This window comes from Lepidochelys kempii, chromosome 1 (genome assembly GCF_965140285.1).
Source record: "Lepidochelys kempii isolate rLepKem1 chromosome 1, rLepKem1.hap1, whole genome shotgun sequence".
NCBI lineage: Eukaryota > Metazoa > Chordata > Testudines > Cheloniidae > Lepidochelys > Lepidochelys kempii.
This window is the reverse complement of record NC_136380.1, coordinates 60,409,032-60,433,742: the sequence shown is the minus strand read 5'-3', so window position 1 is coordinate 60,433,742 and position 24,711 is coordinate 60,409,032. Positions and strand designations below refer to the sequence as shown.

The 24,711-nt window shown below is 43.2% G+C and overlaps 1 protein-coding gene across 7 annotated transcripts in view; it reads right to left on the bottom strand.

Annotated features, from left to right (window-relative positions):
• Positions 1-24,711, bottom strand: part of RUBCNL (rubicon like autophagy enhancer) — a 52,130-nt gene that overhangs the window by 6,521 nt on the left and 20,898 nt on the right. For 4 of the 7 annotated variants that reach the window (XM_073344470.2, XM_073344460.2, XM_078852990.1 and 1 more), the window contains exons 5-11: positions 12,300-12,385; positions 9,301-9,508; positions 6,280-6,384; positions 3,844-3,886; positions 3,464-3,596; positions 2,917-3,062; positions 1,912-1,976 (exon numbers count right to left, since the gene is read on the bottom strand). In XM_073344470.2, coding sequence (XP_073200571.1) covers positions 1,912-1,976; positions 2,917-3,062; positions 3,464-3,596; positions 3,844-3,886; positions 6,280-6,384; positions 9,301-9,508; positions 12,300-12,385 — 786 coding nt within the window. Of the gene's footprint in view, positions 1-1,911; positions 1,977-2,916; positions 3,063-3,463; positions 3,597-3,843; positions 3,887-6,279; positions 6,385-9,300; positions 9,509-12,299; positions 12,386-12,475; positions 13,475-13,496; positions 13,578-24,711 lie in introns of those variants that run through there. The other 3 variants (XM_073344505.2, XM_073344514.2, XM_073344495.2) reach the window with 3 other exon arrangements.

The window sequence follows — 24,711 nt, the reverse complement described above, 5'->3', positions numbered from 1 at the left end:
TGTCAGCCTTTTTAATTATGATGTCAGAGTTGTTCCTGAGGCTGTTGATGGGGTTGTGTTCAGCATGGCTGAGGTTACGGGGCAAGTGATGCTGCTTTTCCGCATTTCAGCCTGTGCACGTTGATGTGCACAATCTATGTAGAAGTCCAGTCTGTTGTTTTGACCTTCAGGAGGAGTCCACAGATTGACAGAGCCAGAAGAGTACCCAGGAGTCACCTACTACAGGACAGGCCCAACAAAGAGAATAACAGAATGCCACTAGCTGTCACCTTCAGCCCCCAACTAAAACCTCTCCAGCGCATCATTGAAGATCTACAACCTATCCTGAAAAATGATCCCTCACTCTCATAGATCTTGGGAGACAGACCAGTCCTCGCTTACAGGCAGCCCCCCAACTAGAAGCAAATACTCACCAGCAACCACACACCACACAACAAAAACACTAACCCAGGAACCTATCCTTGCAACAAAGCCCGATGCCAACTCTGTCCACATAGTTATTCAAGTGACATCATCATAGGACCTCATCACATTAGCCACGCCATCAGAGGCTCATTCACCTGCACGTCTACCAATGTGATATATGCCATGATGTGCCAGCAATGCCCCTCTGCCATGTACATTAGCCAAACCAGACAGTCTCTATGCAAAAGAATAAATGGACACAAATCTGACATCAGGAATCATAACATTAAAAAACCAGTAGGAGAACACTTCAACTTCTCTGGCCACTCAGTAAAAGATTTAAAGGTGGCAATTTTGCAACAGAAAAGCTTCAGAAACAGACTCCAATGAGAAACTGCTGAGCATGAATTAATATGAACACTAGATACCATTAACTTGGGTTTGAATAGAGACTGGGAGTGGCTGGGTCCTTACACATATTGAATCTATTTCCTTAAGGTAAGTATCCTCACACCTTCTTGTCAACTGTCTAAATGGGCCACCTTGATTATCTACAAAACTACAAAAGAACTACAAAAGTTCTTTTTTTTTCTCCTGCTGATAATAGCTCATCTTAACTAATTAGCCTCTCACAGTTTGTATGGTAACTTCTAACGTGTGTGTGTGTGTGTGTGTGTGTGTGTGTGTGTGTGTGTGTGTGTGTGTGAGTGTGTGAGAGAGATATATAATCTTACTATATGTTCCATTCTATGCATCCGATGAAGTGGGATGTAGCCCACAAAAGATTATGCTCTAATAAATTTGTTAGTCTCTAAGGTGCCACAAGTACTCCTGTTCTTCTCTTTGTATAATGGACCCAGTATAGGGCTTTACACTCATTTCAGAGATTTCCCATGCAATGAGACCTGATGAAGTGGATACATCTGCACATTACAATGCATTAAGCAGTTTGTGAAAAAAGTATCCCAAAGATTTTTATAACTCCAACAGGGTTTTGTGGTCAAGTCTTTAAAAATAAGAAAACTACTTACACAGCCTCTCTTTTTAAGACCAGTTGACAGTACGAATTGGCAAGGATTACGAATTCTATTTCAAAAGTATTTTCTAATTAAGATTTATGATTTGCAGCTTGGAGACTTGAATTTATTTTTTACTAATAGCCCACTTTAAAAAAGTCAAGCTATTTTACAACGTCATAAATAATGCTTCCAGTTTTATTATTGAAAGTCACCACTTCCAACTGTGGATAAGTAGGAGTGCTATGAAGTGGCCTATAGCTAATGGAGAAAGGCGTTGTGTTCTGGCTGTAATGACATTTCAGATGGTGATATGATCCTATTGTGCACTGTGTTAAGTGCATCCCCAACACGGAGCATTTTCTTCTAGTTAAGGTATTGTCAGAACTGCAAAATGCATCATGTCAGCACAAGAATACAGGTTGGCAAACAACCTGGGTTTGCTTGGTGTGGTATGTCTGTGGGTTTGTGTTTGTGTTTCAGTACTTACTGAGTTCTATTGGGGTTCCACAACCAGCACAAGTAAAGTTTTGTGCAGCTACAACGGCATCTCTCCTGTACAGAGAGACAAAATTAAATCTAACTATCCAAAAGCATATCTGATCAATTACATTCTCCCAGAACTACAGACACCTGCACTAATACTTATCAATATTTTCAACTTGGAAGTCTGATCATGTTACTCAAAAAAAACCCACAATGTAGGAAGAGAAGTCAGTTGTTAAAGAGAAGTCCTGTCTGCTATTTTACAGTGGAACTCTAAGCTAATCTTTGTAGAATATACAGACACTGCTACCAGAGATCATGGTATGCGAGAAGTGCGATACTTCCCCAGTCTTTCTTTAAGAAAGCTTAAAGGGATACGGTCAACCCAGGAAAAAAAATCACATTTGTCTGAACATTTTGTACCCATCATTAATTGCAAGTAACACCCAAGGTTGTTTTAACAGAATTTGGCAGAAAAAAAGTTGTTCATTTACTTTGTGCATTTAACAGCACTTTAAGTAGAGTGAGATTCATAGTTCTTCTGCGTAGTCAGTCTTTTGCTTGCTGAAAAAAAAGTCTTGAGCCAGCAGGGGAGCAAAAAACAAAGATCCCACAACTAGGGTGACCAGATGTCCCAATTTTATAGGGACAGTCCCGATTTTTGGGTCTTTTTCTTATATAGGCTCCTATTACCCACCATCCTCGTCCCAATTTTTCACATTTGCTGTCTGGTCACCCTACCCACAACCCTCAAAAAAAGTTACTCACCATATTGAGTAACCATATACAGACAGTGTTAATCAGGACATAATGACTCAGCAAAAGTAGACATTACTACACAACTTCCAGTGAGACACTGGAGAACAAGGTACTGAATAACAGCTCCGAGCCAAAGCCCAGTGAATCAACAGAAATCTTTTCACTGATCTCAACAGGCTTTGGACTGGGCTCAGTGTATAACAGAAACAAAATGACTAGTCCCACAGACAGACAAGTACTTGAGACTTACTTGAGTGATGGGTGAATATTAAATATTATTTGAAACCTAGGTGGGGCCCAGTCTGTGGTTCCTCTTAATTTGGCTTTGACCTTTATTTCTTCTGCCAGATTCCCACTAGACTCAAGTTCCTTTGGAATATTTTCTTTATTAGCATACTATTGAAGACAGAAAGACAGACTTAAGTGTGGAATTTAACCTGCAACCTAGTAGCTGAACAGATGCTAACATGCTTTGCAGACTATGCAATGAAGTGTCACATTCAACACTCCAACAGCTGTCAGTACAATCACAGCTTTGATACCCAAAGTCATGTTTAGTAGCAACTCTTGAAGGACTTCCTGTGTTCACAGAGATCCCATTTACATGATTGTCCTACGTTGAATTAAAGGCATTAGAGCTTTCTAACCAAGACAGGCTCCCCCCACCCCCAAAACTGCTTAAAAATAACCAAACCCTGAACACACATATTAAGCATCCTCCTTCTCCCCTTGCCAATGAGGCAGCTGCACTGAACACGCTGAATAATAAGCACATTGTTTTCTGTTTAAAGACTTACTTTCTGCTTAGTTGTGTTCAGGCTCCTAGACAGCTGAATGTTAGTTTCTGCCTGTAACCAACATTTCCTGAATGCTTGGTATAGCTTCTGTGCTGTTACTTCAGCAGAATTGCAGCCCGGATCAAAAGATAATCTGAAAATTAAGCAAGCCAAATGGCAGCATTTCATAAGTAGATTTGTGTCTTCCACATCCCTGAAGATTCCTCACACACCCTCCCTCCTCTCCCCACTTTGATTCACCTATGACCTCTAGGACCCTTGTGCCACAGCCATCAAAAACTATGTTCCCTTCCTGCCTCTCTTTAGGAGAAGTACCATGTGGCAGGGAAGAGTATTGCCACCTGGCTATTTACTAAGTTACGAGAAATACAAAAAGTTACCTTTTATCTGGAGATGCTGCAATATTTTCCAAGTCTTCAAGTTCTACAGAAAAGGAGAAAAAATTTGTTAGCCCAACAAAAGCAAAAACCTCCTACCATTGTATTCTATCTACTTTAGGGCTAGTCTATACTGGCAATGCTAAAGCTTAACATGCCTTGTGTGGTCGCTGTGCAGCGCTGGGAGAAAAAAAAAACCCATCTCCACAGGGGGCGTGGTTCCCTGTGCTAGGAGGACGGCTCCCAGCTCTGAGGCATTGTCTACACTGGTGCTTTACAGCGCTGAAACTTGCTGCACTCACAGGGGTGCTTTTTCACATCCCATGAGCGAGAAAGTTGCAGTGCTGTAAATTGCCAGTGTAGACAAGCCCTTAGGATCTTATATGGCTCCCATCATCATAGTATCTGAGCACCTGACAATCCTTAACATATTTATCTTCACAAGAGCGTTGTCAGATAAGGAACTGCTATTATCTCATTTTCATCAATCATCATCATCACTCCCATAACCACATTGGTTGTTGGGGCACCGTCATTGATGAGGAATCGACCAATTGTCTCCACCCCTGATGATTGTGTGTCAGTGATGAGTATCTGCGAAGTCCATTCCTGTCCACTCTTATGTTGTCTGTCCATCTCTTCTTCTGTCTACCTCTTCTTCTCTTCCCCTGTACTGTGCCTTGGAGGATGATCTTGGATAGGCCAGATAATCTTGTTACATGGCCGTACCACTTCAGCTTGCACTTCTTCATGGTCGACAAGAGGTCTTCATATGACTCAGTGCATTGGGTGATGATGTTGTGGACCTCTTCACTAGTGACATGGTCGAAGTAGGAGATGCCCAGGATTTTACGGAAGTATCTCATATCTACTACCTGTATTTTCCATTCAAGTTCTGCCGTAAGAGTCCATGCCTCACACGCATACAGAAAAACGAAGATGACCAGTGCGTGCAGAACTTTCAGTTATTTTCCAGGGAGATGTTCTTATTCCTCCAAATTGGCTTTAGCTTTGCCACCACTGCTGTTTGCACAGTTCTTGCCAGAATTTCTGCCTTTGATCCTTCATCAGTGATGATTTCCCCCAGATAATTAAACTGTTTCACTGTCTCCAGTTCTTGTCCACTGACAGGGATATGTGAGCTGACCCAGTCATGTTTGTTTGTCGTCAGCTTGGTTTTCTCTGCACTAATTTCAATGCCATATTTTGAGGAGGTTTCATCCAATCGTTTCACAAGGTTGGTAAATTCATCTTCGCTACCTGACAGGCCGGCAATGTTATCAGCAAACCAAAGATTTGAGATTGTTCGCCCCCCCCCCCCAGTGCTGACTGTCCATATGTGGTCATCTATGGCATCAGTCATTATGTGTGCCATACTCAATGCCTTCTTGAAGTCAACAAAGATGGGATAGACATCCTGCTGGTATTGTAAGTACTTCTCACATAGAACACGAAGATTGAAAATCTGTTCTGTGATACTTCTTCCAGCACGAAAGCCAGCATGTTCTTCAGCAATGATATTCTCCATTTGTGGCTTCAATCTGTTCCATATGACTTTCAACATCACTTGGCTGGGATGGCTAATTAAGCTTATGGTCCAGTAATTTTGACACAATTGCCTTTCTTTGACAGAGTGATGATTAGTGACTATGTCCACGTGGAGGGCCACTCATTGGTCTGCGAGATCTTGTTGCAGATCTTGGTAAGTACATCTATTCCTATTTCTCCTCCGAATTTCATCAGTTCGGCTGGGATACTGTCAATACTTGTAGCCTTTCCATTCTTGAGTGATTTCACAGCTGTCTCCACTTCTTCATGCAGTGTTGGAAAGTCCTCCTCCTCTGTTGACTCTGGGCTGTCTAGGACACTAGGATCTCCATTTGTCTGGTGGTTTTATAGATCAGAGCAGTAATTTGTCCACCTATTGATGATGTCCCTTTCTTCTGTAAGACTGTTCTCTTCTTTGTCTTGAATTGTGTTAGCTTTTCAGATTTTTTACAGATAGGTAATGGAGGCACAGAGATGCTAAATGACTTGCCCAAGGTCACACACGAAACCTGTGGCAAAGCAGAGAATTGAACTCAGGTGTCTTAGGGGCTATATAGGGAATCTGTGGTGGGTACACTTTGGGCACTACCCCGTACAATGCGCATGCACGTTAATATACATGTCAACCAGTGGAAAGTATTCTTGCTGTAGAAATGAACTCCTGTATTGTTATTATGTATGATAGAGTTTTAGCACTTATGCAAAGCTATTTCAACTCTTCCCATTAGTAGTGCATGATTACCAAGAGAGAAATTTTACCATACACCTCTGAGTTTGTACTATAAAATACATACTATGGCAACATGTAGCTCTGGAAAAGTGGCACTGAAGTAGTTAGTAAATCCATCCAGACTCATTGCAAGTTGCATCTGCATAGTTTGAAAGTCTTACCAATAATTACAAATTCATCGTCTGAGTCACTATCGCAGTGAAATCTACCGGCCTCATGATGTGATGGTGGATTTACTGATGAGCTGACCTGCAGCACAGCACAACCTTTAACAAAGGAAGTGATTCATTACTAAAAGAGTTTCATGGAGGGATTAATACATTTAGATCTGTGCACTATTTTAAACATTCTGTCACTGTCTTCTCCTCCCTCTCCATCAAACAAAAACCACACACTAAATGTAGAATGAGCTTTTAGGTTGTATGTTCTTTGGGGTAGGGGCTGTCATTTCTTTTGTATTTGTAAAGTGCCTAACACAACGGGGCCTAAGCTGATTGAAGCCTGTATTAACTACTGCAGTTATAAATATTTAATAGTAATATGCTTCCCCACCCCGCACACTTCTACTTCAGTGATTTCCCCCCCCAAGAAGTTACATCGTTTAGATTCATGTTATACAATGTATAAAAATTCCTTTTGGGACATGCCCATTTTACAAATTCATGTACTGTACAGTGTTACAATATCATAAGCCTTTGTTACCCTGACTCATACTACATGTGCACAAATACTGCTTGAGATTTCATCCTACTCAAATGTCTGCTGACTGATCCGTGAACTAATGAAGTAAGTTATAAATCAAATGATGATAGTCAGACTCCATATCCCGTAATACGAAAAAGGAAGATGAAGAAACCACACATTACAAATGTTGCACTTGAAGGTGGGGTTGGTTTTGTTTTTGTTTTTTTTAAATCCTAACTTGACAGTTTCACTAACAAGGAACATGAACTACGATTTCTGGTGAATCACAGTCCAGCACAAAGAACTACATATATCCCCATGCACACTCCAAAGAGAGAGACAAACCATAAAAGATGCACAGAGGTGAATGTTAAAGAAAAACTGGCAAGCATGGGAATAACTTGGAGAATCAAATTTATCAGGGATACATCTCATAGGACAAGGGAAGGCAAACTTTTTGGCCTGAGGGCCACATCGGGTTTCCAAAATTGTATGGAGGGCTGGTTAGGGGAGGCTGTGCCTCCCCCAACAGCCAGGCTTGGCCCAGCCCCCACCCCCTATCCAAACCCCCACTGCTTCATGCCCCCGACAGCCCCCTCCCCCCCCCCGGGACTCCTGCCCCATCCAATCCCCCCTGTTCCCTGACAGCCCCCCCCAGGACCCCTGCCCCATCCACCCCTCCCTGTCCCCTGACTGCCCCTGGAACCCCTGCCCCTGACTGCCCTCCACCGACGTTGGATCATATTAAAGAAGTTCTGTATTAAAATCACAAATGAGTTTGATTCCCCATAGTTTAAATTCCAGGGTATTACTAATTAAGAGGTCTCTTGGTTTTTGGTACTATTTCTCTCCCTCTGTGTGTGAAACTTGCAAGCTGCCAATTGTGTTAGTACATTCTAAGACAGAGTCTGTTCTCAAAGCAATTCTTTGTAAACAACAACTACTCACACAGAGAGAGAGAGACTCAAAGCAATACTCTGTAACAACAGAAACAGCACCCAGAGACTCCCCGCCCTTTTATTGTATTAACAATTGTGATTAAAATAGAGATAGAGGATGTATGTGGATGGATGCTTGGTGTGGTTAGTAACTGAATGATCAGGGAGGTGCCAGCCTAAGAATCCAGTGTCCATCAGCCGAAGAAGGCGTCAAGTGGAAATAACAGAAGACCCCCGGAGGGCAGACTGGAATCCACCCAGCCGCCTCAAGAATGGGAGAACCAAAGAACAAGATAACATCTGGCAGCATGGAGCTGTCAGGAATGCGACATCTGCTGATTGATTCAGCAACAGCATGATGAAGCAATTCCCATAGACTGGCATAGGAAGAAATTCCTATAAAAATGGACTCTAGAAAGTGAGAACTTTGGGGTCTGATTGTGCAAACCAACTTCCAGGAGCATCAGAGGAGCATCTGACAAGGCCCTGCTCCCTCCTCATGTCCAGGCCACCTGGCCAGTGGCTTGGTATGAGCAACTCTAAGGCTGGTAATTATGATAACAACCTTGGAGAGACAGAGACAGAGACAGAGACAGTGTGTGTGTGTGTGTGTGAGAGAGAGAATAAATATGAGATTGAATGGAATGTTATAGCTATAACTGCTTACTATGATTCTTTCTGTATTCACAATAAATGTGGTATTTTGCCTTTTTCCCTTTAATAAGATCCTGCTGGTTTTTATTTTGTTGGTATAACACCGACCCATCCAACCCCCCGTCTCCTTCCTGACTGCCCCGCTGGGAACCCGGCCTCTATAAAACCCCCCTTCTGTTCCCCACCATCTGACCGCCCCAACCCCTATCCAGACCCCTGTCCCCTGACCACCACTCCAAACTCCCCTGCCCTCTATTCAACCCTCACACCCCACCCCCAACGGTCCCTGACCCCTTACCGTGCTGCTTGGAGCGCTGGTAGCTGCCCGGCTGGAGCCAGCCACACCACCACGCAGCACAGAGGTCATAGAATCATAGAGGTCATAGAATCATAGAATATCAGGGTTGGAAGGGACCTCAGGAGGTCATCTAGTCCAACCCCCTGCTCAAAGCAGGACCAATCCCCAATTTTTGCCAGAGATCGCAAATGGCCCCCTCAAGGATTGAACTCACAACCCTGGGTTTAGCAGGCCAATGCTCAAACCACTGAGCTATCCCTCCCGGGTCAGGCAGCGGCTCTGCAGCTGCACCTCCCGGCCAGAGCTCACTGGCAGCACAGCGAGCTGAGGCTGTGGGAGAGGGGGAACAGCGGGGGAGGGGACAGGGGCTAACCTCCCGGGCCAGGAGCTCAGGGGCTGGGCAGGACGGTCCCACGGGCCGCAGTTTGCCCACCTCTATCATAGGACAAGCGACCTTTTGTTTTTGAAGCCTGTCTGGGGAGTCAGTGAAGATTAGACAGGACAGGGAATTCACTTATGAGAAACACCCATCCCAACTCTTCCTGTAGGGTAATCGGGCAAAGACAGGCAAGAAGCGTTACATTATGGGCTAAAATGAAATAACTTACCTTCATAGCCACTGTCTGAAGAAGCAGAAGAAGCAGATTGTGTCTTTACTCTGGTACAAGAGGATATTTCTGAATCAGTCTGATAGCTGCCTAGCCATCCACTGGTTTCTTCTGCATTCCAGGGCTCTGCCTGTTGACTTAGGATACTGCACTTCATTTTCTCCAGAGATGCTATAATCATATCTGCAACCAAGAAGTGTGCATTCTCCTGGGCACAGAAAAGAGGAATGTTTATTACTAGTTTACTTATTAGTGTAATTAGTGTCAGCTTCTCTTCCCAACATTAACAAGCCAAGAATGCATACTTAAAGCATACGTGGCCTTTAATTTAAGAAGCTGCTGGAAATTAAAATAAAATAATGTGGGTAAGAGGTACAGTATCCAAGAAACTCAATTTATGTTGGTCTTAATGTTTTTAAAGAATATTTGTTGCATTTATTTTCTTTCCCTCTCTGAAATCAAAAGGAAGAAACTTCAAATGCTTAATTGAGTAGTCTCTTGGCAGGTGTGTATATTTAGGCATTTTTAAGGGCATATTCCCAAGATTACCCATAAATTTTAGTAAGCATATGTTAAACCATGTAGCATATTTACTAGGATTTAATTAAAGGAGTGAAGTATATATAGACACTTTAGTGTGCATATTAATTTTGAACCGGTGAGGTGTGGCAGGCTTTAATACTACTTTGAGATTCTCAGATGAGGGATGATAACAGAAGTGCAAAAGCACTTGCTTATCTCACTGACTTAATTCTTTAATGTTTGCAAGGTATAATTAACCCCATTTTACAGGTGGGAAAATGGAAACTTGCGTGACTAGCTCAAAAGATCACCCAGGAAGTTGTTGATAAAGCCAGGAATGGAACACAGATCCCCTGGCTCCCACTATGGAGTTGCTTGCTTGCATGCAACTTCAAGGTCCAATAAGAAAGCTCATTGCTTAAAAATACTCTCGGGATCTAATGTTGCAACTTGTGAATGTAGATATCAAATAGTCCACTAACAAATTGAGTTAATGCTCTAAAAATGGCACCAGTTGTAATTACAACATTCTTCACAGCAGTGTATCGGGAAGCTGTAGTAATAAGCACTTAAATTATCATCACTTAAGAACAATTAAAAATGAAAACTACAGTAGACATTTCTTCAACTTTTTGACCATCTTTAGGAGAAAGAGGTGAACAACAGATTTTATTTCTAAACAAGTCCAATAAAATGGCATTTCCCCAACAGTACAGGCCCTCACGTAACGTCTCAAGAAGTTCACATGGGTGCCTGAAGAAACTATCTTAAACTAAATGATGTTCGATTATCACCACTTCTTTTGTTAACAGTTTCCCACAGAAACCATTCAACAAGCTTTGGGACATACCATTAACAAAGGAAAGAAAATTAAACAGCCAATTTTTCCTGGAGGGGAAATACTGATACCAAGGTGATTCAGAGAAAGTTTGATGGATTCCCAATGGGGGTTAATACCAGGTCACTGGCAGATCTGAGAATACTTGTGCCATGTCCAATGGTTAAGAACTTGCCTGCAAGGGTTTGTGTTGCCAAGTGGGTTCTTGCATATTGAGGAACTTATATAAGCAAACAGTCTCCATTTACGCGAACTCTGCTCTCACCCCTTTTTCGCCACCTTCCTTTTATACGCTGAGCTCCTTCCCTTCAGGAAACAGCGCAGGGTCATAGGAGAAAGGTGAAGAAGACCTATTGGGTCATCTATTCCCTCTCCCTCCCAGGGCAGGATTGTAACTTTCAGTACGTAGATTAGTGCTTTGTCCAATCTTCTACCAATTCCCATGGGAGACGACTCCGTTGTCTAATAGAGGTCAACTGTCAGGAAGTTCTCTCCTGATATTCATCCTAATTCCCCCCTCTTAGTTTTATCCCATTACTTCTAGTTAAACCCCTTGTACCATCCCTGGTGTCTGAACCCTTTAATAGTTGTTATATTCTCCCCCTCTCCCTTTCATCATGACTGAGCTCTTTGATCTTTCCTCTAAGATGACAGCCTCCTGATCATTTGTGTAGAGGGGGCAGTGCTGCCTAGTGGACAGAGCACTGGATTGGAATTCAGGAGACCTCAGTTTTATTCCCTGCTTTGCCACTGATAGGCAGGGTGACAAAATGATGGGGTCTAACTTAGCTGCTACCACTCACAAAAGTGATCTTGGTGTCATTGTGGATAGTTCTCTGAAAACATCTGCTAAAAATGCAGCAGCAGTCAAAAAAAGCTATCAGAATGTTAGGAACCATTAGAAGAGGGCTAGATAATAAGACATAATATATGATAATGCTTCTATATAAATCCATGGCATGCCTACACCTTGAATACTGCATGCGGTTCTGGTCACCTCATCTAAAAAGATATATTAGAATTGGAAAAGGTACTGAAAAAGGCAACAAAAATGATTCGGTGTATGGAACAGCTTCCATATGAGGAGAGATTAAAAACTCTGGGACTTTTCCACTTGGAAAAGAGATGACTAGGAGGGGATATGATTGAGGTCTATAAAATCTTGACTGGTGTGGATAAAGTGAATAAGGAAGTGTTATTTACTCCTTCACATAACACTAGCACAAAACAAATCCTGTGCTATACTATCACAGAATAGCATGAAATAATGTAGATAAAATGGAGGTATAGGAAAGGGGAAAACATTGTTTGGAAAATGTTTGGAATGAAAAGGGAGTATCTTTAAAGTATTACACTCCCTGAAGTGAGTGAAAGGAGGGTGTGTAGAAGGGGCAATATTGAAAAGCTTGGGCTGAATTTTAATTTGTACAAATGCTCATCCTAAAACAGAATAAAAAAAGAAAAACAGCAAGTTGTAAAAGACTAGTTTTGGCATCACTAAAGTTTGTTCTTCTAAAGCCAATCAGACGGAATCAGTTCTACGTAGACTGACTAGCAAACAATCAAGTGTAATTATTCATAAGTGATTATTCTGCACTAGAATATTGGCACAATAGATCCATAACTGCAATGCTCTCACCTTCTCCACATCTACAGGAAGCATGAAGGTATCCTGCAAGGAACGGTTCAAGGAAATAGCTCCTATGCTTAAATCTGAAGTAGCACCTGTAGGTGTAACAATAAGCATTACTATTAGTTATGTGTTTCTTTGCACTAGCCACAATATGTTAAGTGCTTTCCAAGAGAAAAACTTACCCTTGTTTTCCAAAACTGTCAAGGGCATGGGGGGTCGCAGGGAGGGAGGAGGAAGGAATTGTCAAAGGTAGAGACAGTTTGAGGGACCTTGGTCTTTTGAAAATACAAACAGTACTTAACTTATCCAGGCAACCTGGAGAAAGTATGTCAAGTTTAGGGGAAACAAAGCTTAAATACACTGCAACACATAACTTCATTGTAAACCTGCCTCAGAAGTCTAAGCAAAGCCCAAAGCTGTTCATTTAGTACGCTAATCAAGCACATAAAATACCAGCGCACTGAACTACAAATAAACGAGTGTGGACCCGAGCAGTTAAGAAAAGCCACATGGAAAAGCCTGGGTACTCAATATGCTACCCTTGGAAAACGCCATGTGTTATTACAGTAAGCATGTGGAAAGTTAACGCTGCTCAGAACTGTTAGCCACTGGCTGGAAGATAAGACTCATGCGAGCACAATACAGGTTTCAGTGGGTGTCTAATCATACAGGGGCCAGCTGCAGACAATGTGGGCATTGGTTTCATATGAATGCAAGAAGCTCAGAAGAGTTTGCTGTATATTTCCATACGTCCTGAATCCCTACTGCATGTTAGCATATGTAGGACCACCATACGTAGAGATGCAGCATTTCTCGTTTTACAGTGTAGCAGCTGCCATTTTTACAGTGCTCACTGGTGATTTTGCTGAATATGGAAAACAAAAGCACCATCTCATCCCTTTCAGCACCTTTTTATGATAGAGCAGAGCATACATTTGTTTCTCTATAGCTTGACTACCTACACTCAATCACATAAACATGATGTGCTGGAATGGGTCTTAATTCTTGTTGAAATTAAAGCCTCGCCTTCATTAAGATTAGTTGGTTCATATTCTAATATTTTATATTAAATCCCTAAGAACCACTACTACAAGAAATTAGCCAACTAATATTGGCAAGATAGAGGGGCAAGGGGATAGTTTATACAGTCACAACAAAATATATATATATCAAGGAGCATATGATAATAAAACCTGTGCTTACCACCACCTTGACCACTTCGCTTGTATATTGTTTCTCTCTTCCCTACCTTGCATGTATTGACTTGTTTCAGTAAAAAAGACTTTGGGGCAGGGCCTGGCTTCTTATATACTCACACAGCATCTGGCACGTTCTGGGTATACTGCAATATAAAATGATTTAGAACATCCAGATGACAAGCAAATGGTCTGTCTTTTTCAAACTAGACCCTCTCCACCATAGACTTTCTGCTTAAAATGATAAACTATAATGAACAGAGAGAGACTCCCAAAAACACATAAGAATAGTTTATGCAAGTCACCCCCTCCAGCTAATTAGCACTGAACATTTCTCAATACGTTAATCATTTTTATTTGGCTATAATTGGACACTTCACCTTGAATCGTCCTTTAGAATATGTGTTAACTAGAATATGTGCTAACTACTTATGCTAAACTATCTGTTTGATCTTGTATTTAGCTGTGACACAGTAAGTTTCCCAGGCCTGAAGAAGAGCTCTGTAAGTTCCAAAGCTTGTCTCTCTCATCAATCACAAGTTGGTCCAATAAAGATATTACCTCACCCAGCCTTGTCTGTCTGGGACCCACACAGCTACAACAACACTGCATACATACACTGAAGATAAAGTAATCCTGTCCTCCCCATCTTACTTCAAAAGGGTTCCCCATTTCCCTCCTGAAGGAGCTTAGTTAGGATAAGGTGGGGGAAGACAAAAAGACCAAACACGGGATCACACTAAGAGTGCGTACTTTCCTTTTTAGAAGTCTGCCTTCTCATTCAAGTTTTAACTCAACCAAGGTTCACCAAAACATTTGATTAAACTTAAAACAATCTAAAAATTTTAGTTCCTTTTCAGATTGTATCATCTTTGGAGCCTCAACTTACATCTGCAACAGATCACTGTATGCACTATTTCAGTATGAGTGAGCTAGCTGTACTTTGTAGCTACCAAGAAGGATAAGCGTCCACCTGCCTAGTCAGGTGGAGGTGTGGAAGGAGAGAACTGTGGTGCGCACACAGTCTGTAGGACGAAGGTTAGTGGGGCCTGACAGCAACGTGTGACAGACAAAACTGTAAGCAGTGTGGCAGCCATGTGGGTCCCAGGATATCCGAGAGAGAAGGTGGGTGAGATAATATCTTTTATTGGACCCACTTCTGTTAGTGAAAGAGAGAGAGAGAAAGAAGGTGGTCCAATAAAAGAAATTACCTCACCCCCTTGGACAAAATTGTCAGTTTGTTTGCTAGGCACTGTGCATCGCTGCTCTAACCCTGTTGGGGTCTGGGAAAGGACATTTCAGACAGTCACATTAGGAAACTGGATATTCTGAGTAACCTAGGCAAAAAATTAAAGCTAAAGGGAAGTGACAGCCATTTTGCTTGCCACACACCCATCACCTCAAAGACCAGGAAAAGCAATTCATTTAAACAGTTACCTAGCAAAGGTAGAGATTTGAATTTCAAATTAAACTGTACTGAAGTCATGGGGGTAGGGGGGACCTTAGTGTGGCCCTTTTTAAACAGAGATTATTGGAGAGGTCCTTAGAGGAAGTTTCATAGGATAAGTAGAAACAGTTTCATAGTTAAAAAGTAAATTCCATTAAAAAACAGTTTGTCTGGATTTAAACATCAAGGCTTGTTGGATCATATTAAAGAAGTTCTGTATTAAAAACCACAAATGAGTTTGATTCCCCATAATTTAAATTCCAGGGTATTACTAATTAAGAGGTCTCTTGGTTTTTGGTCTCTTGGTTTTACTGTTTCTCTCCCTCTCTGTGTGAAACTTACAAGTTGCTAATTGTGTTAGTACATCCTAAAACAGAGTCTGTTCTCAAAGCAATACTCTGTAACAACAACTACTCACACAGAGAGAGAGACTCAAAGCAATACTCTAACAACAGAAACAGCACCCAGAGACTCCCCGCCCTTTTATTGTATTAACAATTGTGATTAAAATAGAGATAGAGGATGTATGTGGATGGATGCTTGGTGTGGTTAATAACTGAATGATCAGGGAGGTACCAGCCTAAGAATCCAGTGTCCATCAGCCGAAGAAGGCATCAAGTGGAAACAACCAGAGGACCCACGGAGGGTAGGCTGGAATTCACCCAACAGCCTCAAGAATGGGAGAACTAAAGAACAAGATAACATCTGGCAGCACGGAGCTGTCAGGAATGTGACATCTGCTGATTGATTCAGCAACAGCATGATGAAGCAATTCCCATAGACTGGCATAGGAAGAAATTCCTATAAAAATGGACTCTAGAAAGTGAGAACTTTGGGGTCTGATTGTGCAAACCAACTTCCAGGAGCATCAGATGAACACCTGACAAGGCCCCGCTCCCTCCTCGTGTCCAGGCCACCTGGCCAGTGGCTTGGCATGTGCAACTCTAAGGCTAGTAACTATGATAACAACCTTGCAGAATGTGTGTGTGTGTATATATGAATGAATGTGTGAATAAATATGAAATTGAATGGAATGTTATAGCTATAACTAACTGCTTACTATGATTCTTTCTGTATTCACAATAAATGTGGCATTTTGCCTCATTCCCTTTAATAAGATCCTGCTGGTTTTTATTTTATTGGTATAACAGGCTTTCATTTTCTAGGTTTTTTCCTTAGCAGCGGGAGACAAGGCAGCAGGAATCACACCAACATTTAAATGGTGGGGGTGGATTTGAGAGGGGGACAATGCTTGTTTTCAGGTAAGAATCTAAGTGACAATTAATAGAATGCCAAAGAGAAAACACTCTAGTATAATTCCCACTCTAAAATTAAGCAGTTCATGTCTGGTCGTTTGGCTTCCTGTTCCCTTCTACTGTCCCTTCTCCTGCCTCAGTGCAATTTCAGTGTCACAGCTCCAGTGAGGGAAGAAGATATCTCATACCACTCTCTGCCCTAAGCCACTAGCCAGTGGTTTAACTGGCTGAAGAGAGGAGCAGAGGCCTGAAGTTGAGGATTCTGGAAATTGCATGATCTCTGAGATGGCACAGTAAGTTTAAAGCTCTAAGCATAGTATAAAGAATCAAAGCAAATGGCAAATTTTAAAATCAAGACTGGCTTTAAAAAAAAAAAAAGATATGCTCTAGGAATTATTTTGGAGAAGTTCTCTGGCCTGTGTCACACAGGAGGTCAGACTAGATGATCACAGTGGTTCCTTTTGGCTTTGGAATCTAGGAATCTATTTTCTTTGCCAGAGCTGAATGAGGTGTCTGCCCCCACAAAAAAAAAAAAAATCTCTCAGGTTTAACAAAATAAAGTCCCTAATCCTTGAATGATCTTTTTTCAAACGTGGCCCAGTCCACATTCTGACTGACACCCATTGGTTGTGAAGGAACCTAACCACTGAATCCCATGTGCTTCGAAGCCCCCTTCCCCTCCTCTTGCCCCCAAGGCACCACCTGCCCTGGGCAGGGGACCTGGGAGGCAGGGACACAGGCCAGGGGCTGCTCAAACCACCCACACTGCAGGCAGGTGTAGGGTGTGCCACAGCTGCCTGCCTGGCTCTTATCATGGCCAGGCTTTGGCTCCAAGGGCCCCAACCGGAGTTGGGTCAGGGAGAGTTGTGTGGGCAGTTGTTGGGAGCCTGAGGCTGGGGACCTGGGACACAGGCACGGGGCTGCTTTTGCCTCCACCTCGGGCAGAGGGGCGGGGGCACCTGGCTCCCCCCACTTTTGGGAGGACTCTGGCACCCTTGCCCTGGGCTGAGGCTGGGGCTAGTGGGGGCCGGCCTGAAGCCAGGGACTCTGGGCAGCTGGAGCCAGTGCTCGTGCTGCCCACCCACCTGGCGTTTGGGGACTCGGGTCCATGCCGCCCAGGGACTTCCCTACATCCACCTTGCATTTCCCCAACACCCCCCCCCCCCCCCCCCGTTTTGTGAACCAGTTACATGCAGTGTTGCCAATGTAGTGATTGTTTGGAAATCTGAATTGAAATTGAAACATTAATACATACTTTAAAAGCATACAAAGTGTATGATAAAATACATGTATCTGAAAAAGTATAATACTTTTCAAAAGTATGAACATAGACTAGCTTCCTTATACAGCTGTTTTTTTATGACAATGTCAGTGCATTCATTTAGGTGAGTAATGAAATGTTGTTGTTCTTATTGTATGAGTAAAGGGCAGTAGAACTGTACTTAGCCTCTGCTGACTGAGGGCATCGAGAGAGGCTGGGGACAGTTGTTTTGCTTGATGGTCTGCCTGAGTCACAAGTACTATTTGACCTGCCCCTCTCCACTGTTTAAAGACTGAGCTGATTAGGCTCCATGGATAGTCTCTTGTTTTGTTAAGTGACCACTACAGTTGAAATCACTGATAATCAGGTCTAAGTGCTTAAACCTGCAGTGGAGACAGTGTTTCTGTAGAAGAGATGGACCAGTCTGCACTAGAAGTGAGGTTCCCCCACTGAGAGCTCAACTGAAATGACTGAGAGCTGTGTGGAACCTCAAGAGACCAACTGGCAGAGGTCACAGTGGCAGGTGGCAGCAGAAGGTGACAGTGCAGGGCCATTGACAACGGAGCAATGGAGTGAATGGTGGCACAACGAACAACAGTGACCAGAGCGAATAGTGAGCAGCTGGAGGAACGAGCAAGGTGCCTTCTTTGCCCCCACCTGGGAGGTGAACTCATGTGAAAGCACCTCTGAACTCTGAGTCTCCACTGACCCAGGACAACACCAGTGAGTGCTAATGAGGCTGTTAAGAATGCTGGAGACACAACACAGTTCATGCGAACAAACATGGCTGTGGCATCATACTTTCTATTTAAGCAAGAGATACCATACACTACAGACTGGAGGCCAATGTTAAGTGCATTGTCACTTGTTCACCTTGAAGTTGAACACTGGTTCTGAACAAGACCAGCAAATGCTCACTATCTTTCTGCAAGAAACTCAACTGACTGGCTAGAATGATGCAACACTGAAAGACTCAACAGTTGAAAAAGTGAAGAACTCTCTCACCACATTCAAAAAAATTACATACATGGCTGATGAACGCACCAATGCAAATGGGCATCAAGTATTAAGTCATTGTGTGCATTATCTTGATGACTGTGGTAGCCAGTAGATGCATTTCTAGATGTTCAAGTTATAGAAGACACACTGGCTTCATCTGTGACAACCCACATCTTAGAAGAGTTAAATGCTTCTCAATTGGACCCCAAACAGATGGCTGCTTGTGCATTTGATGGAGCTGCAAACTTCTCTGGAAGACATAGTGGAGTACAAGCTTTGCTTAGAGAAAAGTGTAACCCTAATCTCTCCTATACACACTGTAGAGGCCCTCTACTCCAACTAGCACTTGTACGAGCTGCAGACTCTTCAAAAGACATTTAAAAAGCTACACATTTAATGTCTTCATTATATTCTTTTTTCGGCAAGAGTCCAAAAAGACTGAATATCTTGGAAAATATAGAAGATACAGTGGGACTGAAGTTCAAATTAGTCCAACCTGGGAAAACCCTCTGGCTTTCTCATGAACGATCCTTGGCTGTTGTCTTAAAATTACTCCAGCCGTTATTACTGGCTTTGGAAAGTATCTACGAAGATGGGATGGATCTAAGTAGTGAGGTTGGTGGATTACTTTTGCTACTACATTCAGAGAAGACTATTGCTATTCTCTCTTTTGTAAGTCTACTGTTGAAACCACTTGGGTCATTAAACAATGCCATCCAGGCATCTGCTTCAATAGTAGTAGATCTTTGTCCAGCAATAGAAGCTACATTTGTATCAGAGAACTATTCATTGGAAAAGTACTGGAAGAAGCAAAGGCTTCAGTCCAGAAGTTGACTAATGAAGGCATTTATATTGAATTCTTAAGTGAAGAGGACAAGAGGTGTTTGTTAAGAAAACTGAAAAAGTACACAGACATGAGTCTTAAAAATCTACAACAGCGACTTCTAGATTCTACTCAACCTCTAGGTAGCTTTTACGGATCCCTGTCCTATAAAACACCGACAGTTGAGCGGTGTGAGGCACTACCAGCAATGGGGCTGCCATGTGCTCAGGACAGAATACAGAATTTGAACAGAGTGGAATATCATTCAACGAATGAATGAACATTTGACTTCAACTTCTTTTTTATCATCACTAGTGGCTCGACTTGATCTTTATGCTATGTTTCCTGGGATGAAAGAAGTAGGAAGTCATCTCTTGCTACTTCCAGTCACAACAGCTATAGTTGAGCGTTCTTTTTCATGATTGAATAGCATTTTGTGTTCTGAAAGAAGTCACCTTCTGCCTGATCATGTGAATGAACTAATGGGCATATCAACGGAAGGAATGGAAGTACCAGACACACGAGAAGCCACCAAAGTTGAACGCATTGCATTCAAGAAGTTCATTAACAGAGTTGTGCAAAATTATAACAAGAAACCAAGAAGGATGTAGATGTAGTGCTTCATAGAAGACTTGAGTAGCCAACTTAAATCATGTTTTAAAATCCTCACGCAAATTAAAATCTAATAAAATGGTCATGAAACATTTTTCAGTTTTTACTATGGTGCCATACAGCCTACCTTCACCCTCACAGTCTCCCCCCTCATCGGTCCTCCCCCCCCGGTAAATTCAACCCCCCCCGCCCCCCCCCAAATTTCAATTCCTGGGGAAAACACTGCTGCCCACTGTGGCCCATGCTTGGCTGCCTGCCCGCCTGGCGCTCTGGGGCTGGGTGGGGTGCTCGGGTGGCCTGGGGCTGGTGAGAGGGTGACTCTGGGCTCCAGCAGGGGAAGGGGGGGAGAAGGGGTGGGCCAGACAAGCCCCCGATTCACCCGCCGCCCATGTCTAAGCCCTTCCTTTGGATGTGGGACTGCCTCCCCCAGACTCTGGAACCAGCACCTCAGACGTCCTGAGCCCCCAAGTTGCTGACACTCCCTCAGAATTCCACCTACTCTCTGGTCATGCTTGGCTTTTAGTTTAATCCCTTTGCGGACAACATGGCAGAAAGGCAAGGAACACAGGTTCAGCAAAGGAATGTTTTAAGCACAGTCACTTTACTTTAACAAGCAATAGAAAATTATATATCTTTGCAAAACAACAAATGTCCTTGGGGGGGGGGAGGAGGAGGGAGAGAGACAGAGACACAGACACACACACACACCCATCCCCAATCTTATCTCATCCTTCTGAGAATCAAAGGTACGCTCAGCATTCAGGCTAGGTAAAGAGTCCCTCCTTCCCTCCCTCTCCCCCCCCCCCCCCAGATATTCTTGCAAGTGGTAGTGAATGGCCCTGCTCCACTGAGAAACACCCCTTCTTAAATACAGTCTGTGCTTTTTTCACAGGTGCCCAAACTGAGACATTCCAGCCCCTTCCTCCCATCAGACTTCTGAGTAGAAAGTTCATTATTCCATGGGATTGGGTGCAGTTGGAAGACAGTCAAAGTTGACTATCTGAGGGCTTTTAAATCATAGTAATTCAACAAGGTGTCAAGCATCTTTCCTGGGCTGGACACCTGTCTGGAATGCAGTGCAACAGACTGGCCTTGACAACATTTTTCCAGCACAGAATGCAAAACTGTAGTCAGCACACAGAATGGAAGTATGGAAGAATGGAATGCAAAAACAGAAGTCATAATTTGACAAAGACTATCCCACTATGCATGATAGGTAGAGCCCTGTGTGGATACAAAATTTGTATCCGCATCCAATCCACAATCCGCAAAAATGGTCCACATATATACACATCTACATCCACAGATATGGATATCCATGGATTTGCAGGGCTCAAATGATAGGACCCTAGCACCTCTGAGGACTAAATGATGGGGGTGAAATCAGGATCTACAGCAATATTAACACAGGCAAGGACATTTTTAGAGTGTTTACTTCATCTCTATCCACCCCTCCCCCCTCAACCCATTCTGGCATTTGTTTTCCAGGTGACCACTACACTAGCCAACATCATCAGACTCATGAGACATGCCACAAGCTTCCATCGTTTGCAATAAGACAGATGGTTCCAAGCAACTTTAATGCATAACAATCCCTGGCAACAGTTTGGAGACTTGGCCAGGATTAAACTATCCAGACCTGCATGACTAGCTGTACTTGATTACAAACATGGGCGTAGTTTGTTTCTTCCCTTCTCTATTCTGGACAGGATCCAAATACATTGTGCTTGGTTCAATGAACAAAGCACCTAACTGGAGCAAACCACAATCATCACGGTCACATTAATCAACGGCTCAGTGTTTATGAAACTATATGTCTCAAATAACTAGGTATTGTTAAAAGTCCCTGATCCTGCAATGGGGTCTGCCCATTTAGGAGCTCACTGCAGGATCAAGACACTTTTTGAATTAACATGACATTAGCCATTTACAGGTGAGAGAGACTAGCAGGGCCAGCTCGAGGTCTTTTGCCACCCCAAGGGCCGGAACGCCACCCCTTGAAAAGTGCCGCCCCGAGCACGTGCTGGTACGTACAGCCGGCCCTGTGAACTAGAGTACTGAGGGGTGGAGCCACAGAGTCTGTCAACTGTGCAATGTTGATTTTAGAGTAACAAAAACAGAAACAAATGTGTTTAAGGGGTTTTTTTGGGTGGTGGGGGAGCATTTATTTATGATACCCGGGCAGCCTGATTTTTCCCTCCCTTACACCAGAAATTCACACCGTCTCAACCTTATGGTTCCTGGATGACTGAGAAGCTAATACAATTAGGGTATCAGATATCAATAAAAGGAAACCCAATTCACTGAGGGCTGGGGATGACTTTTACTCACATTGTTACCTTTTGTTTATGTCAACATCTATTTAATCCAAAATGCCTGACAAACTATTGAACTGAAAGCATTTTTGGTGACGATTCAGCACCTACACCATTTCATTTAATAACTGAAGACCTGATCCAAAGTCCACTGAAGTTAATTGGAGTCTTCATTAGCTCCAATGGGTTTTGGAGCAGGCCTTGAGGGAATGCCCAGTCCATGTTTTTGGGTTCTCAGAGCCCTTTAGCAAGACAGAGTACAAAAGATTTGACATTCCTGAGATTTCTAAGGTAAAAACAGAAAAAATTTTGAAGAGAAAAAAGCCTTTCGTTCAAGCCTTTTTTCTAATCATAAAGAAGGGGAAGAGAGCACAACCCCCCCCAATACCTCCACCTTCAGGTCTCCTTTAAGTAGAAGCCAAATCAGTTACTGTTTTAGTTATTTGTATTAAGAGTAGCAGACAGATGTCTTAACTGAGATTGGGCCCCATTGTGCTAGGCACTGTACAAACACATGAGAAGAGACCGTCCTTGCTGCAAAGAGCAGCTCACTATCTAAAGAACAATACAGACAAAAGATGAGAGGGGAAACAGGGGCATGAAGCAACTTGGCCAAACACACACAGAAGACCAGTGGCCGAAACAGAAAGAGATCCAGGTCTGACTCCTAGTTCAGTGCCATGACCACTAGACTAGACCAGTGGTTTTCAAAACTTTTTATCTGGGGACACAGTTGAAGAAAATTGTTGATGCTTGTGACCCAACAGAGCTGGGGATGAGGGGTTTGGGGCATGGGAGGGGGTCAGGGCTCCAGGTGCAGGCTCTAAGGTGGGGCCAGGGATGAGGGGTTTGGGGTGTAGGAAGGGGTTCCATGTTTGTGGGGGCTCAGGACTGGGGCAGGGGATTGGTATTGCAGGGTTGGGGCGCTGACTTACCTCCGGCAGCTCCCAGTCAGCGGCACAGCCAGGGTGCAGAGGCAGGCTTCTCGCCTGTCCTGGCACTGTGGACCACCTGAAGAGGCCAGCAGCAGGTCTGGCTCCTAGGCAGAGGTGCACAAGCAGCTCCGCACGGCTCTCGCCCGCACACACCACCACCACCCCCCACAGTGGAGCCGGTGCTCGGAGTGGGGACAGCGCGCAGAGCCCCTTGGCCCCCAGCCCAGAAGTCAGATCTGCTGCTGGCCGATTCCAAGGCGCAGTGCGGTGTCGGAACAGGTAGGCACTAGCCTGCCTTAGCTGGACAGCACCGCTGACAGGACTTTTAACATCTTGGTCAGCGGTGCTGACCAGAGCAACCCAGTGCCTTACATGCTGCAACCCAATACTGGGTCATGACCCGAACTTTAAAAAAATGCTGGATTAGACCATGCCATCTCCCCTAATGTCACTATTTGTCCTGCACCTTGATAATAGAGAACTTTATTTTCCATTGATGACAATCTGGGACTGTACTCTTCATATGACTAAACAAACAAAAACTGAAACTTATCAGCAATGTTGCTCACACTGTATTTAGAACAAGGGGCTCCTGCAAAACTCTTCTCCCTGATCCTGTTTATGTGCTCACAAAGAACAGTGGGGAGTACCTGATGAGAAAATAAATTCCTATAAAACATAAGTTCTTTATCGTAACAATTCCAGGAGGTGATGCCCCAGAACAAGCAAACTTACTATATGCACTTTCACAGGAATGAATATGGTGGTGGTGTTTTTTTAAGGAACAAAATATGAGTATGTTGCAAATACAGCACAGTGTTAAGATTTGCATCATTTGATGCAAGTCTGAAGATACGATCCCTTTGAGGATACCTGCCTTTTGGTGAAATCTGGTCTATTCCAAAAGCAAAAAATATATATATTCTGCGGAAGGTATAAGTCAACTGTGGCATAGGATGATACAGCAGTACCCAGAGAGAAGATGAATTCCCATCAGAGTCGGGGAAATCACCCCTCTTTCTTGTGTGCAATTTGGTGTCAAACATAATAAGGGTCTTCCAGGAATCCCCTCCAGCACATCATTCAACCATTAGCTAAAGCAAAAAATGCCAAGATTTACTTTATTTGCTTTTAGCATAAGGGAAATTCTGAGATAAGATAAAGTTGGGCAGTAGTCTCTTAAGTTACATTATCTGCATTATTAGAGTTAAATGACTTATGTTCTATTAGAGATTCAGTACTAAATTAGAATCTTTTAGCATTCTTATAAAAAGAAAATAGCAGAGACACCCCCTAGCATGTGTTCAGAGTCTCATTGATTAGTTTGTCCCCAGAGAACAGCTATTCTTAATTTGTTATTCCTCCATCTTTACTCTGTCCCATTCCAAGGCCTGGATTACACTATAAAGTTAGGTTGACCCAGCTACGTCGCTCAAGGGTGGGAAAAATCCACACCTGAGTGGTATAGTTAAGCCAACCTAACTCTTGATGTAGACAGCGCTAGGTTGATGGAAGAATTCTTTGGTTGATATAGCTACCACCTGAGGGGAGGTGGATTATCTATGGCAACAGGA